At 38.3% G+C, this 18,416-nt stretch overlaps 2 protein-coding genes across 2 annotated transcripts; one reads left to right on the plus strand and one right to left on the minus strand.

The window, feature by feature from the left end:
- The first annotated feature begins 6,085 nt into the window (after nucleotides 1-6,085).
- LOC128742251 (short/branched chain specific acyl-CoA dehydrogenase, mitochondrial) lies at nucleotides 6,086-7,824 on the plus strand. The gene has a single exon (XM_053838547.1). The coding sequence runs from the start codon at nucleotides 6,139-6,141 to the stop codon at nucleotides 7,402-7,404; it is 1,266 nt and encodes a 421-aa protein (XP_053694522.1). The 5' UTR covers nucleotides 6,086-6,138; the 3' UTR covers nucleotides 7,405-7,824.
- A 6,444-nt stretch (nucleotides 7,825-14,268) lies between these two features.
- Nucleotides 14,269-15,722, minus strand: LOC128744347 (methylosome protein 50-like). The gene is made up of 3 exons (XM_053841268.1): nucleotides 15,307-15,722; nucleotides 14,706-15,247; nucleotides 14,269-14,648 (listed from the first exon to the last, which is right to left on the minus strand). Exons 1-3 carry the CDS (start codon nucleotides 15,664-15,666, stop codon nucleotides 14,453-14,455), a joined length of 1,098 nt encoding a protein of 365 aa, XP_053697243.1. The 5' UTR covers nucleotides 15,667-15,722; the 3' UTR covers nucleotides 14,269-14,452.
- Between the last annotated feature and the right edge of the window lie 2,694 nt (nucleotides 15,723-18,416).

Consider the following 18,416-nt stretch of genomic DNA (forward strand, 5'->3'; position numbering starts at 1 on the left):
TGTTGATAAAATAGAAATGAATTGGTAAAATCCCTTCAACGTGGGGAACCATGGGTAATAAAAATCAGAGGGGTTGTGTACAAGACACGACCGCATATATAGGTGACGCAGGACTATGTAAGTCTCTTTGTAGTGATAGTGGCATGCATTCATGCTTGTAATCATTCGATTCTTCATGTATACATGCTATATGCAACGTATATACATGCTACATGCGTTGTATGTAACATTTATCAAAGTAGTAACATTGCATACGTTCGATTCTCAAAAGATTGTGCATTTGAAAACAATTTAACAAAATCAAGAACACAAACTATTGCTTTCCTGCTATCTTACTGAAATTAAGGATTGTTTTTATTACCCATGGTTACCACGTTGAAGGGATTTTACGAATTCAATCCTATTTTATCAACAACACATCTTTTCACTGCATTTCTAATGAAACGGCAAGCAGGCGTATTCATAGAGTCTATTATAACCGAACACTACAGCTGTAGCACATTTTTCCAACACAGATATCAAATTCGCCTAGGTTTAATCGTCTCGCAGTAAAGAATTTGCGATCTGTTGGGACAACGAACTTGTGTCATTTTTTCTGGCACACTTCCCTAACACAGACATCAAATTGGACTAGATTTAATCGCGTTCGTAAGAAATCTGTTGGCACGAGGGGGCTTTGTCACTCTTTCTGGCGTACTTCCCAAGCAAGGACATCAAAATGGTCTAGGTTTGATCGCAGTGTTAAGAAATCTTGTTGAAATGAGGGAACTTGGTCACTTGTTTTGGCTTACTTCCCAAGCACAGATATCAAATTGGTATAGGTTTAGAACATCACAAAGAATCTTCCAACCAATCATGAAGCGAGAATTCTGGTAAAGCATAGGTTCATTATTTTCAATTTTTCAATAGTTCAACATCAAGAACCCATACTTTTCTTCATTTGGGTCAATTCTTAGAAGATTTTCCGATCGATTGGTGTAAGAATATTGAAAATCGATCGGAAAACCACTGAGCTATTAGCGCTCAAAACCTTTCATTTTTCGTGACGCTCGCATTTTTCGATTTTTTGGAATGACACCCTATCTCGAAACTTGCCGTAAGACGTAGTCCTACGTCAAAAACAATCTTTAATTTCAGTAAGGTAGCAGGATATCAATAGTTTGTGCTCTTTATTTTGTTAAATTGTATTCAAATGCATCTTTTGAGAATTGAACGTATGCAATGTTACTACTATGATAAATGTTACAACGCATGTAGCATGTATATATGTTGCACATAGCATGTATACATCTAGAATCGAATGATAGGGCTTTGCTCCACACACATGCAAGACGTCTGTTAGGCATACATTGCATCTTTTCCTATTCGATGCAGCAAAAACGCGTTGGATAAAATGATCATTTTTTCTAAAATTATTTATACATTCGAAACAATTAATGTTTAAATCAACCAAGAAATGTATCCCGATATATAAGTTCACATTTAGCAACTAATATTTCAGTGAATTAGCATTAAATCGGTGAACCAAAAATACGATTTTCGGATGTAGCATGCCGCATAGTTGATGAAGGGACGGTAGGGAAAGAAATGAAAATTTTTTTGGTGAAGTTGGGGAAGAGCGGAAAGGAAGGGGGGGGGGTATTGGTAGCTATGCTTGACAAGTAGTCATTTTGACTCCTACCTTTTGTCCAATACTGGAAGGTGCATGAGTCGAACCAAGCTGTAATCTGAGATTACAACCGGATTCGAACCCACAACACCCGCCAGGGCATGTGGTTTGCTGGTACTTGTACCTTTGAACCATAGAGGCGCTGGACAAAAGGAGACCGCAAAATCACGTGCAGTACCTTGCAAGTCGTAAGGGCCGGCATAGTGTCGTCGTCCTGAAAGAAAACAGTAGTTAGATTAAAACTTCTCGCTCGGTGGTAATCTGCAATTGATGTAGGAAGCGGCACAATATGTGTCGATAACCCAACCTAACGCGTCGCTATCCTTGAGAAGTGGATTTTGCGGTCTCCTTTTGTCCAGCGCCTCTATGGTTCAAAGGTACAAGTACCAGCAAACCACATGCCCTGGCGGGTGTTGTGGGTTCGAATCCGGTTGTAATCTCAGATTACAGCTTGGTTCGACTCATGCACCTTCCAGTATTGGACAAAAGGTAGGAGTCAAAATGACTACTTGTCAAGCATAGCTACCAATACCCCCCCCCCTTCCTTTCCGCTCTTTCCCACCTTCACCAAAAAAATTTTCATTTCTTTCCCTACCGTCCCTTCATCAATTGTAGAACCATCGTTTCAAAAAATATTAATATATATGTATGACCGCATTTCAAGGTCAAGACTAAAAAACTTGAGATTAGTCTATGCCGCATAGGCCAAGTTCGAAACAACTGAATGTAGCATTGATTTTAGTATAATTTATTGTTTTCTTGGTCGAAAGCAATCGCTGGTTATAGATATTTGGTCAGGTTTATCTCACTAACATAGTTAATAGTTACATTTTTGATCAATTCTACCGCGTTTTAGCTTGTTTGTTGAAAATAGATTTGTTAATTAGTAAACAGATATATTACCTTGCTATACATATAACGCAAATAGTAATTTCTGTTTTCAATGAAGGAATTAAATTATTTAAAAAATCTCGCCCTTTCCAACCCTTACAGTTTATATGGAGCTGTCACTTTTGCCTGCCCAACAGCTCTTCAATACATATGCACTCTGCAAACACCCTATTACAAGCATGAATACATGCTACTATCACTACAAAGAGACTTACGTAGTCCTGCGTCACCTATATATGCGGTCGTGTCCTGTACACAACCCCTCTGATTTTTTCTTTTCTTTAATTTCAGAGTTCGTATTCCACTAAGAGGCTTCAAAAACTTCAGACAATTGACATGTTTCTAACTTTTCTTGAATTTCAATGCAAATTTAAAAATTGCAAATTGTCATCACATACACACTTACATACATACATACATACATACATACATACATACATACATACATACATACATACATACATACATACATACATACATACATACATACATACATACATCCATACATACATACATACATACATACATACATACATACATACATACATACATACATACATACATACATACATCACACACATTGAATACAATCAACATTTGATTGATATGTTTTGATTTCACACGTTTTAACGGTTTTATATACGGTGCTCAAGTGTTAAAGTTTGAATAACTTTTGAATGAACCGTCCGATTTTCAATAACTCGGTTTCGTTTGATAGATCTCAGCAGTAATTTTCAAATAATAATAAAATGTGTGATGTTTTTCATTGAATTAATGTTTATATGTTTCAAAAATATGTATTAAATACTATTTTTTCCCATTTCTTTATGTAACTTTCAAACTACAAGTCCAATCGACATGAAATTTGGAACTTAAGGGTTTGCAAGACTCCTCTTTCATATGCAATCAATTTTGTTCAAATCGGTTAAGGGATCTATGAGATAATGAAGTCCCATATTTTTCGTATTTTTAAACATAACTTTTGAACTAAAAGTCCGATCAGTATGAAATTCAATAGCGACCAATGGGACACCTAGACCTTTCATTTGACACTAAGAACATTAAAATCGGTCCAGCCATCTCCGAGAAAAGTGAGTGAGATTGAAAGCGTTACATACACACACACACACACATACATACACACACACAGAAAATGCTCAGTTTTCGAAACTGAGTCGAGTGGTATATGACATTCGGCCCGCAGAACCTTCTTTCCATTTCCGGTTTTCCAAGTGATTTCTATACCTTTATACTATATATTTATATAGTAGAAAGGCAAAAATCTGCAAAACACGATGAAGTTGGAATTTTTGAGATCAAATTGTCTTCATTGAGAGAAAAATGTAAATTTAGCTTTCAAATTAAGTTTAAAAATATTCGGCAGTACTGGTGCTTAAAAATAATATTTTTTTCGAATGCCTTGGGTAATTTTCTTTAAATACGTGAAAATAGTGTCTTTCTAAACCCCAATACTTCCGGAGATATAAGCAAAAGAAAAGATTTTCCTTAAAAATGGAGGTGCTCCCATTAATCGAGGGAATGTTCGATCGGCACCAAATTTTCGATTTTTGCTTTCTGACCGAAAACGAACAATCTGGCGAAATTTGGTTCAAATTCGTAAAGGTCGATTACACGGGGCTCGGACACTTTGGAACATACACATACATACATAACCGCAAGAATCTAATAAGTTCTTGCTTCTAACTATTACATTATTATTTTGCATAGTTATTGAAACGTTCACATCTCCATCGACGAAAAAAGGTTTAGCTGGAGTAGTAGTTCATAACCAGTTCTCTAAAGTTATTTGAAATTCGCTGTAATAAAAAGAAGGCGGACGAATGAATAGGTACTTGACAATCTATTAATTTGTTTTCTAAAGATATTTTTACAAGAACAGCCAAACCGCCTGAAAAGTTATCACAGCAAGAGCTGCACGATAGGGTAGAATATTGTAAATACATGTACAACTATTTTCCATTTTCAACCAAATTTCGCCGACAACATCAATAACAGTTTTGTATTCATTTATAAAGTTAATAATTTTATCACACTTTTCAATATTATTTATTCTAAATAATATTAGGAGTATTTGTGCCTAGCATTTCACACTTTGTTATAAAATCATGCAAATTATCGTAATATTTATTTAGTTTCAAAATTGAAGAGGAATCCATTTTCACTCAATGACACAAAAACCCCGACTACATAGTATTATTGAGCATTTTCTTCTGATTAGGCGTAGTTAGAGGTAGTTGAAGTATCACATACAAGAGTTATCTTCATAAAATGATTCTTGACACGGTTTTTTACCTAGTTAAATCACACCACCCCTACCTGGCCAAATGTACTTGATATTTAACACTTTTTGGAATTCCCTTACCGACTTGAGCCAGTTGTAAAGATAAAGGTATTAGCTCATCACGCAACGTCACGGTAATTTTATTGATCGTGAAAAATGTATTTCGGCAAAGAACTCTCAACTTCCTCCCAATTCTCCATTTGTCAGTCTTACTCAAAATGCTAGCTTGCATAGATCTTAACACAGTACCTATCTGCAAATATCAGCCAAACTTCTGCCAAAAAGCCGGTACAAATATTCGATTCCTATGCTTATGCTTATGCTTAAAGCCGGTACAAACATTCGATAATCATTCGTTCATGCAATGTACCATCACAGAATGAGCACGTGCGTAGAATCTTTATTGAACGACCATCTAAGAAGCGGTGCACCATAACACACGCCGCATATAAAAAAACGGTTCAGCAAGTTCGACACGAGCGCATACGTAATAGATTCTCATTTTGGAGGTCAACTCTATGTTGATTATCTTATCATTCTTCACCCATACAAATCTACTCTTGCTAAAATAAGAACACAAAACATTCGTCTCAAATATGTAGTATGATAGTATGTACATATTATTAAACCGCCTCGTCTGACCATTGAGCCAACCGGTCGTCTACCTCATCACACAAATATTATTGAAACAAGTCGTTTAAAAACCACATCATCAGATTTCTGCGTAAATATTTTGTACGTGTTGTATCAGTGGACGCCTACATTAGCGACGATGTGCGATGGTTTGGGTTCAAGTTATGGCTTTCACTTTCGCAGGCAAAACTAGACGGTGTTTTTGATAAGCTTTATACTAAAAAAAATATTTGTGAAATACTAAAAGGTTTTCTAATGATTGAAAGAGGATGACCCTATTGCAATCTCATAATTTATTTTTTTAGTTTAAAATAATTTCTCAATGCCTGTTATTGGCATACAACTAAGTTGAAAAAGATCTTTATAATTTTTCACCGAAAAGACGTTATCGGTTACAGACATGGTGAAAAAACTTATTTTTGCTTGGTTTTAATCTTTCCAATTGGCAACCGAAAATCAGTGCCTCGGCTGTACTACCTATACTTCTAAAAACTCCGGTTTCTACACTATGCTTAGAAATCCTGCGAGCTGCCTGCTGCCTTATTTCCAGCTTGCCAAGTCAGTTGATTTACGAGTCTGGTAGTGATCAGTTCGTTATTTGTTCTTACATTGTATCCGCACGCGGCCCACTTGAATAATAAGCATGCAGAGTTTGCTAAAAAGTACTGTCCGGGCGGCTGCTGTCTGTCGAAAAAATTTCATCCAATCAGCGGCGAAGTACTCGTCAAGCTCATTTGGCACTGCACAGGGACCAACATCTCCTTTGACTTTCCTCACGGAGGATGAGTTGATGATGAAGGAAACGGTAGCCAAGTTGGCTCAAGAGCAAATTGCCCCTCTGGTCAGGAAAATGGACGAAGAGCACCAATTTGATCCTAGCGTGATTAAAGCTGTTTTCGATAATGGTCTGATGGGCGTGGAAGTTGGAGAAGAGTACGGTGGAAGCGGGTGCAACTTTTTAACTATGATGCTGGTCGTTGAAGAGCTCGCCAAGGTTGATCCCGCTGTTTCCGCGTTAGTCGACATTCACAACACCCTGGTCAATTCATTAATGATTAAACTGGGAACTGAGGAACAGAAGAAAAAATATCTGCCCAAGCTATGTCAGGAATATAGTGGAAGCTTTGGCCTCTCTGAACCTTCTGCTGGCTCAGATGCTTTCTCACTGAAGACCACCGCCAAAAAAGATGGCAATCACTACATCCTTAATGGAACCAAGATGTGGATTTCTAATTCTGATATGTCTGGAGTGTTCCTTATTATGGCTAATGCTAATCCCTCCGCTGGCTATCGTGGCATTACCACCTTCATCGTTGAACGTGATACGGAGGGCTTTACTGTTGGAAAGAGAGAGAGTAAGCTCGGAATTTGCGCTTCCGGCACATGTCAGCTACATTTTGACAACGTTCGTGTGCCCGAGGAGAATATTCTTGGTGAGCTTGGTAAGGGCTATCAATACGCTGCAGGATTCCTTAACGAAGGTCGTATTGGCATTGGTGCGCAGATGCTTGGATGTGCTCAGGGTTGTTTCGATGCTACTATTCCTTATTTGCTGGAACGTAAGCAGTTCGGTTCAGACATCTATTCTTTCCAGAGTATGCAACATCAAGTTGCAACTATTGCTATGGAACTCGAAGCTGCTCGCCTGTTGGTATATAATGCTGCCCGTTTACAAGAAGCTAAAGTACCTTTCTTGAAGCAAGCAGCTATGGCTAAGACGTACGCTTCTGAAGTGGCTCAGCGAACTACCGTTAAGTGCATTGATTGGATGGGCGGCGTCGGTTTTACAAAGGACTTCCCACAAGAGAAATTCTACCGCGATTGTAAGATTGGCGCAATCTACGAGGGTACAACAAACATGCAGTTGAGCACGATCGCCAAAGTGCTTAAGAAGGAATATGAATCGTAAGAAACGGCCAATTCCCAGCAACAAGTATTCAAGTCTTCCAAAATATTATGTAATATGCCACACGACAGTAAAGAGTACAGCTTCTTTCAACCTGAAGCAAACTCACACTCTCGCGACTTTCGTATACGAAAAAAAAACTGATAAGCTAACATGTGTTAGAGAGTGAGCCGGTAGAATTGTTGCGTTTCTATGTTGTACATGTATCCTAAACCGAATAAGCGATAACAGTGTGCAATATTACATATGCAATTTTAATTTCATAAAACCAGGAGCTCAGAATTTAGCTATAAATAAAAAACAAACGATGACAATCAGTAGACTTTAATCGTGGTTATAATCAAAATGAAACAAGCACATTTTTCGTGCAATGTGTATTAATTATAAATTTAACCTGATAATGCTAATAAATAATTACACCCATAGAACACACACAATGTTTTTAATTTACAACTTATTTGAAAATTATCATTCATTGTTAGATTCGCTTATCATTCATTTGAATTAGTGCATTCGCTGGGCGAAGTTAGACAAGTGTGATCGTGATGTTTGATTAGAAAATTATAAAGCAGCAAAAGTTGCCTCAAAATTTATAAACAAATTTTTTGAATTTTTTATTCACCTGAAGGTTAGTCTTGTGAATAAACATTTTGCTGAGCCATATCAATTTTTTGCACATTTCACCTATTTTTACATCAAGGGATCACAATTGTAAGGTAAATAAAAAAATTGATTGAAATTTTACCTGAAATTAAATAAAAAAGAAAACTTTTTAATTAAATTCTACTCAGCCCGGACTCGATTATTCGGGTGCTCATTTTTATTTTCATTTTTGGTACAAATTTTTTTTTTGTATGTCAAGTATTTTGACTTTTAGGTATCAGAAATGTTTTATTTATTATTGATCTATCTTCCCAAAAGTCAGAAAAATCCTTTCTTACGATTTTTTCCACTGATAATTTTTTTTGGTACAATATTATTCTTTGTATGTTATGTTTTTCAATATATAGGTATTATAAATGTGTTTTATGATTGATCAATCTGCCCTAAAGTCGCAAAATTCCTTTTTTGCAATATTTTACTGATGATTACGATGATGATGATGATGATGATGATGATGATGGTGATGATCATTCTTAAGTAAAAAAAATTGATTTCATCATCGCAGGATTTATTTTTGTTTTTTTCGCCGATAAAAGGGATATAAGAAAGGAATTTTATAGCTTTAGGGAGGATCAATGCTTGTCTAGTTGGAATCATCATGTAGCATGAAAATTATAACATTTGGGTTTAAAATAAATCAGTGAAAAAAAATATTTTTTTTTCACCCGGATAATCGAGTTTAAAAACCCGGATAATCGTATCCCCGGATAATCGAGTCCGGCCTGTATTTAGAACTTCTAAAACAGACACTGATGAAGCCTGCAAGTCGTAGGCAAAATACGTATCTGACACGAATAAATATAAATAGTAGAATTTCATTGGAAAGTTTTGTTTATTATATAATTTCAGATTTCGTATTCTACTAAGATGCTCCAAAAACTTCAGTTAACCATGAAATTTTACGTTAATTTGTTTTTGTTTTCTACTGCAATTTAAATTCCATCAAATTTTCCTTCTGGTTAAGGTACTCCAAGTGGGAATACAGTAGGATTTCGAATTTGGCCTAATCCTAATTTATTGACAAAATTGATACTCTTAGGTAGACCTAATAATTTGATCAATATAGGTGATATTTAAACGGAAATTAGCAGATGAAAATAAAATGACCCACAATTTTGTGTGATCCATGATTGTGGATTGACTGTAATTGGCATTCCAAACTTTAAATTTAACGTCAGTTTAGATGAGTTAAAGGTACGTTTCTGTAAATTCTGTGCCTATCTGTTCGAAGGCGTTCGTAAAAGTACATATTTTTAACATAACAAACATAATTAGTGTATTATCAAGTTATATACGAAAATTAGTTGTACAAGCTTGTATCAAATATGTGGGTTGAAATAGAGGCTATATTAGGGAGCGGAGGCAAATGGGGTCCCCTCCTAAGAGGGGGCCCCATACAAATGAAACAAATTTCTGCATAACTAGAGAACTAATCAAGCAAATGGAACAAAATTTGGCATGTGGTTGTTTTTGGAGGCGAGATTTTTTTCTATGGTGCATTGAGACCCCTCCCCTTTTTAGGAGGGGAATGACCTTTTCCCTCTTTAAAGGGACAAATGAAATTCAAATTTTCTCATATCTCGAGAACTAATCAAGCAAACGGAACCAAATTTGGCATGTGAGGGTTTTTGGAGGCAAGAATTTTTCTATGGTGTTCTGAGACCCCTCCTCCTTCTAAGAAGGGAGCGGGGCTCCCATACACATTTCAAATAAAATACAAATTTCCTCATAACTCGAGAACTAATCAAGCTAATAGAACCAAATTTGGCATGTGGGGGTTTTTGGAGGGAAGAATTTTTTTATGGTGTACTGAGACCCCTCCTTCTAAGAAGGAAAGGGGCTCCCATACAACTGAAATACAAATTTCCTCATACCTCGAGAAGTAATCAAGCAAATGGAACCAAATTTGCATGTGGGGGTTTTAGGAGGCAGGAATTTTTTCTATGGACGGATTTCACGCCAACTCGACCAGAGGTTGGCATGACCATCTCAGAATTTCATGAAACTTTTTGTGTGTAAAAAGTTCATGTAAATAAACAACTTTGCATACTTAGTTCTTCGAAAATTGATCTAGACTAACTTTTGGAAAGGGCTTATTTTTTTCTCTTTTACTATAAAAAATATAACTCGAAAATTATAGGCCCTACAAAAAAATGATCTATGAGAGACTTTTAGAAAATCTTTTGAATTTTCATAAAAAAATACTGAAAAAAATAAATTAATTTCTACAATGAGAAAAAAGCCTTTTAAAAACTAAAAATCTATTTTCCAAAAAAGGCCATCTCAGAATTGATGGATTTTTTTCTTTTGAAGATAGTTGAAGAAGATAGAGAAAACAGTTTTTCTCACAAAAACTTTGTTAACCCATTTCCTCTCAGCGTTGCGAAAACGCAACGCACTTTCATTCGATTCTAGAGGAGGCCCGGTTTAAGATATCAACTTGTTGGACCCTGAGAAACAAAGAAAGATTGGAAAAAAATCTAATCGACCTGTTTTTGCTCAAAGGTCAGATGTTACATGTAACATAATTACAGCTGTGACAAAACTACAGGTTTTGCTATTTTTCAGATGGTTAAGGAAAAATGCTCATAAAACTCGATTTTACCTCTATTAACGCCTGACTTATTAATCAGTGTTAGTAAGAATCGGTTGCTTACCAAAAAATACTTTGTTTTACAATTTTGATTATTTTTGTAATTTTAGGATAGGTTTTAAGCTAGGAAGAAACGATATTCAAAATTTGCAACAGGAACTTTTGTTTTCGTTCGTTCGCTGCGGTGTTTCATTCGATGTCGTTGCTTTTTAGTAAACAAATGAATGTAAATCTTATCTTTCGCTTGTTCAAAATAGTCCGGAAACATTATAAAAGTATACATAACATAGAATTCACAGCTTCAAACACTGATGGCAGATGGAGCAGCCGTTGTGATAAGAGCGTAATAAAATCGTTAAAGTAACTTTGCCTCCGGAATGTCTGGAGGAATTGAGTGACAGCAACGACAGTTTCATGGACCCAAATTTAATGTTACAACCTTTCCGGAACGTGTTGGCATTTAATCATCTGCGATGACATGTATTTAGCATTCAAACTGGATACTATGCGTCTTTTGCAAAGATGGTCTCCATCTCAAATGTTTCGATATCTATCATAAAACATAACGTGTAATACTTTTACTCGTTCATTTAATCTTTATTAATACTCAAAATCCCAAAAACAAATCCCAAGTTTGATTTAACGGTAAAAAGTATGAAGTATTTATATGCATAATAATGAAGGTATACAAAAACGGTATACCCTTAACGCCCAGCGTTGCGTTTTCGCAACGTAGCGTTGCGGGACACAGGGTCAAAATTAAAAATAGATATCACATGCCGACTTTTTCTTAGTGGACCTAAAAGAGAATTTTCCTGAAAGTTTCAACTTTCTATCCCAGCTGGGAAAAGAGTGGGGCTTAATGGGTTAAGTCCTTTCCGGGAAAAGAGGTATAAATGGTATAGGTTTTTGTTAGAAAAACTTTTTCCCCTTAAATATGCCCATTTTGCGGTGTATGGTTATATAATTATCTACCTTCAGAAAAAATTCATCAATTTCTGAGATGGGCTTTTTTAAAAAATCGAATTTTCGTTTTTAAAATGCTCCCAGAGATGAATCAATCTCGTAAAGGATGAAGCCTGATATGTGTAGGGATGAGGAAGGAAACCTATAGTCACAAACAAGCGAGTGGTCGAAAGGTTAACCTATGAGTTGTAACCTTCTCGGTTACAATTTCACCGCTGAGTGGAAATGATCTGTTTCTGTTTTTTTTGTGGGTACAGACCGAATAAAATGCGTTTGAGCCATTTGAGCACTAGAGAGAGCTACTGGAAGTCAATTCTGACGTCGTCGTGGTGTGCTGTCTCTAAAACAGAAAATGACTGTGTAGAGTGCAGCTGGAGGGTGGAAATTTAGTTTTGGCTTTTGCCACGGGCGGCCGAACAAATGATTGATAAAAATGTAGTTGGAATTAGTTACGCGGCGAGATCGAAAAATGTGCCGGTGCTGGAAAATCTTTGCACAGGACACTCGGTCCTGTCCTGCCTTGTTCTGTGGTCCGCTAGCAAAAATGTTCAGTGGTTGCAAATCGGCTCGCGCATATGTATTCTTCCCTTCTACGGTGCAAGCTGTGAAGATTGCCATGTGTCCTCCCGGGCCCAAGTTAATAATCCGCCAAAAGTACCCGGTGTTCTGCCGTACAGAAATGGCCTGCAAGACCAGCAGCCATCGGAAGATACCACCAACACCACTACCACGACCATCGCACCGCACTGTAGCAAGCTGCCGATACTGCCATCGCCGTTGGGGTGGTCATAACCGCGTACAGGTGAATTTTGTTCTTCTTGTTTGTTGCATTGCTTGTATCTTTGTGCACCTAGCACGAATCTGAAATAAGGTAGAGTGCGCCCGAGCCGCCCTGTAACAAGAGTAGGCCGGAGGGTCTTACAGAGTCCCTACAAACGATAACAGTATTCCGGCTGTCGTTCTCGAAGAGATCTTGCGAGAAAGCGGTCAGCAGAAAAATAATAGAATTGACAACTAGCAACTGACAACTAGCAACGACAGTTCACTGAGTAACTGCAAGGATTTGGGGGGAGGAGACACTACGGAAGGACTGGATGGAAGGTGTGGTATATCCTATTCACAAAAAGGGTGATCGGCTGGACTGCTGTAATTACCGCGACATTATACTGATCAACGCTGTCTACAACAAGGTGATCTCTCAGGATTTGTTAGGTTTATCACGGCTTTATAGGTGCCCGTGCTATGGATCAACTCTCCACTCCGATAAATCCTTCAGGAATATCGGGAGCATAGCGTACCCACGCATCATATTTTCGTGGATTTCAGGGCAGCATACGATACAGTCGAGTGCGAAGAGCTATGGCAGATAATGCACAAGACCGGATTGCCGGACAAACTGAGGCAGCTGATCAACGCGGCTACCCTGGACCGAGAGATGTATTACGTGCGTGTTTCGGGAGCACTCTCGAGTCCTTTCAAATTGCACAGAGGGTTGCGGCAGAGGGATAGACTGTCCTGTATGTTATTTAACACCGCTGTTAAAGGAAAGAGGAACAAACTTCGGTAAAAGTGGCCTACTCCTAGCGTTCGCAGACGCCCATTATTATTACTAGAATCATTAGAACCACCTCATGTTAGTCTTGACCTTGAAATGCGGTCAGGCATTTAAATAATTAAATAACCATAAACGAAAGGGGAATGGGTTACAAATCAATGCGTCAAAATCCAAATTCCAAATATATGGTAGAAAGAGGCTCCAGATAAAACAACGTTCGCCTCCCACGGACAGTGACTATTGATAGTAATGAAGTGGAAGTCTAGGGCCCAATTCTCACTGTTTGTTTGATTATAGTCACTTTAACACTGCTTAGGTCATTCGTGACTTCTGCGGGGTTGGGATTTGAACCCGGGTCCTCGGTGTGTGAGGCGTGAATGCTAATCACTACACCGGGATTGACCCCTTGGTTGATAAGTTCATTTATTTGTGATCTCTGGTCACCACCAAACGAAAAGCGGAGAGTGGGGAGGCGTACAAACGAGCTGCAGGCACAACTTGGAGAGATTCCCATCGTTCACCTGGCAAGAGTCGGGAGGGTACAGTGGGCCGGCCACGTCGCAAAAACGGGACGACTGTGCAGTGAAATCTTTTCTCTTCTTGCGTGTGTCGAGACACTACGAATTGGCGATGAGTAGCCCAGTACTGAGTAGAGTGGAGAGAAATTCTTGACACAGCAAGTGCAACCCAGCTATATGCTGCTAGAAGTAACAAATAAGTAAGGGAGAGCTGCAGCAGGTAGATACCAATTTTGTTTTCGGTCCATAAAACTTAGTCAGAATGTTTTAAATATGAATTTTATAAATTTGCAAAATATTTGATTTTAGAAAAATAAAGAAATTATGGTCATTTCCGTGACGTCCTGAAAATTTGCGGAAAAAATTGTTGCTGCAGGTTGAGAAATTTCTCGTTTTTACAATAAAGAAAACAAAATCCATTTTATTTGCACATAGGTATGGTATTTTTCAAATATCTCGCATTAAATTTAGACCAATTTCCTTTGAAAATAATGGACAAGACAATAGCAACCGGTAGGGACGCCAATAATAGTTAAAGCCCAGTTCGACGAAAACTGCTAATCTTTCCTTATCATCTATGCGAAATGTCAATTTTCTGCAATATTTATTAATGTTAGCTACCAAAGGACACCAATGTGATATATAAATGAAAAATATCAAAGACAAAGCCAAACACAACATTAACACGCTCAGATATTCACCGCTAAATTATTCATAACGGAAATAAGATGTGCTCTGTTTGTTACTATGTATTCCTTAATATTCCACTCGTTGGAAGAATGATTCCCAACCAGCTAACCAGCACGCTCCAGATCCTGACCTTGATGTGTAGTTTTTGTCCCACAGTACATCTCTCAGGTAACTTTTTGACGGTATGCACTCGTGCATCAGCTGTAGCTTCTCGTCGTAAAATTTAACTTGATTGGTGTTACCAAGTACGGCCATATTTTTACTAAAATGTATATACCTATGTAATAAAATATAACAGAAAAATATAAAAAAAACTTACGCATTGAAAGAAATTTTATGGATCTTACGATCAAAAACTTTCACTGAGTCTAGGAATATCCCTGGTTGACGTATATCTACAAAGTGTAAATTGCCTGCTTCATCACCAAGGCAAATGATTTCATTTGCCTCTTTTGCTGAGGTCCAGTAAACTGTAGAAAACCCAAACTTGTGTTCGTCAAAAATTGCCGATGCCGGTCTTGGTTTTCGCAGATCCCAAAGCAAGCATGAACGATCCAATGAAGATGTGGCGAAGAGAGACCCATTTTCTGCGTTACTAGATATACCCGTAATTTCATCTATGTGGGCCATGGCCATTGTACTAATGGATTGAAGGTCTGCCCCATAAATCCAAACTTTTAAGCAGCCATCGTTTGATCCGGTTACTAGTTTATATTCTTCGGATTCAAGCAGATCCATCGACGATACGCCTTCTATATGTTCAGATTGCGAATCAACTAAATACAGTGAAAAGCCTTTACCGCGAGCCGGGTTTTGTGTTGACCATAACTCGACTGCTCCTTTATCGTTTCCCAGTACAAACTAAACAAAAAAAAACTACGTAGGTATAAAGCGAATCATCTTATTAGCTAAAATATTACCAAGTTTGAATCCCTTGTAAACTTAAGCGTCGTGACGATATGACGGTTCTGTCTTTTAAAACTGGCCTTTGAATCGTCCATCACATTATTTATATTATCCCAACCATACAGACTGGAACCCCAGCGGCGACCCATAAAATCGTTACCGGCGACTAATATTAAACCTTGATCGTTCATAACAACACATTCCAGGCATGGATGTAACACGTTTGCCGGAAGTTTCCTCGTCATCCGGTACTGCTGTGAGTTCATATTTGGATAGTTTAGAGTAGCGGCGAGCTGTTCTACCGTTCCAGGAGGCTTATACTCAGGCGGTTCCTGGAACATCTCGATCATGTTCAATCGCTTACTGTAATCCATGTTGCACCACTAGACTATTTTTTAATTTCGTTCACGGAAAACAAAATCATTTCACTACTCAACCGACACCAAACTTGTTTGGTTTGAATCAGAGGTTATGATTTTTCATAATAAAAGTAAACAAAACAATTACAGGGCAGCATCCAGGTTCACGCACCGCGCGGCACATCAATGATCAATCAAAATGATCAAAGTACATTGAGAATAAAGGTCTACTGTTAACACCATGGTGCATATATAGGTGGGATTAGAAAAGCATTTTTCTGGGCATTTCGGTACAGTCATCATTTGGACGTTGCATGATAGGCCAAGCTTTTAATTTGGCATGCCTTATGTGAGACTGTGTGGTGCAGCGAGTACTAAGCACTTACTTATAAGCGGCGAGTTAATCAATTGGAAGAACGTGCTGCTCGAGCCAAAGATGCTGATAATCAATGTTAAAAATGGATAGCGATAATTACGGATATACAGTGGACCCCCGTTCATTTGACCGTTTTTAATCTGAACACTTTATTTTAAATCCCGCTGATTTACACAACGTGCAAATGTCATTCTCAACATGAAATGCACATAAAAACGATTTGCTTGTACTGATCTAGCGTTTTTAATCTGTTTCGCATTCCGTTTTCCCAACGATTATGACAGATATCTGTTGGAGACGACTGTATTCTGTCGGAGGGCCCCCACGTGTATGTGCGCTCCGTACGGCGCTGGGCTCTCCAGTGACAGTTCCCTGTCACTATAGGATGATGCTGGTAGGCGCTTATACGTGTGTGTGATAATAGTTATCATAGTAAAATGACTTCCGGTTTTAACCAATAGAGCGTTACACGCGACATGCTTTAGTCAGTAAAATAATATACGTTTTATATGTTAAAATACCGTGTCTTTCGTTCCCAATGGGGGATAATTTATTTCTATACCCGAACACCTCGTCAAATACAAAAGTGGCGACGAGGATGGGATGTCCGAAATTTTAGTATCGGACAATGGAACACAGTTCACCAGTGCTCACTTCGCCGATTTCTGTATGACGACTGGAATCGAACAAGTACGAACAGCCTCGTTCCATCCACAGTCAAACGGACAAGCCGAACGTTTCGTGGAAACGTTCAAACGCACCGTCAAGAAAATTCAAGAGGCGAGAGGAGACTTCGAAGAAGCTTTCGACATATTCTTGCTGACCTAGCGGAGCACGCCAAACCGCTCTTTACCGGAAAGCAAATCGCCATCTAAAGTCATGTTTGGGCGCCAAATCCGTACGTGACTCGAATTGCTTCGTCCATCATCAGTTCGCAAGCAGGAACCAAAAGCCATTCCGGATAAACAGCCAAGTCGATGTGTTTTAGTCAGTAAAATAATATACGTTTATATGTTAAAATATCGTGTCTTTTGTTCCCAATGAGGGATAGAGACCCGAACACCTCGTCAAACACAAAAATATCGGTTAGGAGAATAATATAGAGATTGCTGACATCTACCAGACGCACACTTCGCCGCGTATACGTATACGTATATGCGGTTTGTCTGCATCTCCAAATTTTTTTTCACTGCAAAAAATGCACACCAACCACTAATACAGTCGCACAATAGCAATCCTTATAAGGTTTTGCACGGGCGAGCATAACCTCACTTCTTTGACGTCTATCAGTGGTTTGTTTACATGGACTTGGAACATGGGTTAACAAGTTGAAACTGAATATTGCTTAAGGCCTTAACGGCAAGTCAGAAAAGCACAAAAACTGCCATTCCGAGTAGTTTGAAGGGCGACACTGCTGGATAATACACTTTTAAAACGTTTATTCCAATTTTATGCATATCGCGTTCACCTAACAAATAGTAAACAAACCACGAGTGGATGTCAAATGGGTGAATTGCGTTCATTCCGGTTCATTCGTGACGTCACCTTGCAAAACCTTATTATGCCAACTAAATTTTGGTGGTTTAATTCATACAATAACAAAGAGAAGGGTGGCCAGTTCATACAAGTTTCAGCATATTTGGAGTTGCCAGCTGTTTAAATTAAAAGCTAACCCCGTTAGTCGTTGCATGAAGAATCGTTCAAACGAAATGGTAGTCAACGGTACCACAATGCCGAACAATCAGGGTTCTAGCTACTTTAGCTCGAGCAGCCTTTCGCCACCCACGAAATTTAGCGATCGACAATTCCAGGTATTAAGTTTCCATTTTTAATAAAATGTCCTTATTTTGCACCTTATAGGTCTATGCCGAATGTTTGGTGTCCAATTTTCGTGATTGTTCGGAGCAGTTTAGTTTAGATAGGTTGCGTTACTGGGACCATACTACCGCATCAGCTACCGAACACATTACTGAAACCGCTCAGGGTCAGAAACGGTCGTAAGCCGCTCCTAACATGGAGTGCAGTCACTCACAGTAGGTTGAGAAAGTGGAATCATCGTCAATTGCCGTACCTGACATGGGATGAAACGCTGATGTGAACAAGGTTAAGGCTAATCCTAGTGTCAACACTCAGAATTCGCACGAGTGCCCCGTTTCCTGTTAGTATACGATTGTGGTATGGTAATGCTGGTTTCTATCGGGGTTGGTTACGAGATCTACACTAAGATTGCTCGCATCCCCGCTAGTACCACGAGAAGGGGTTGCTTAAGAACAGGTTGAGAACCACTGTAGGGTGAAAACACCAAAGTCAGAGAAATGATTTTCTAATACACAACAAACAAACACTCTGATGTTTTCTAATAAAATGTAATTTAAACTAATTTCTTCCA

Source organism: Sabethes cyaneus, chromosome 3, assembly GCF_943734655.1.
Source record: "Sabethes cyaneus chromosome 3, idSabCyanKW18_F2, whole genome shotgun sequence".
Lineage (NCBI taxonomy): Eukaryota > Metazoa > Arthropoda > Insecta > Diptera > Culicidae > Sabethes > Sabethes cyaneus.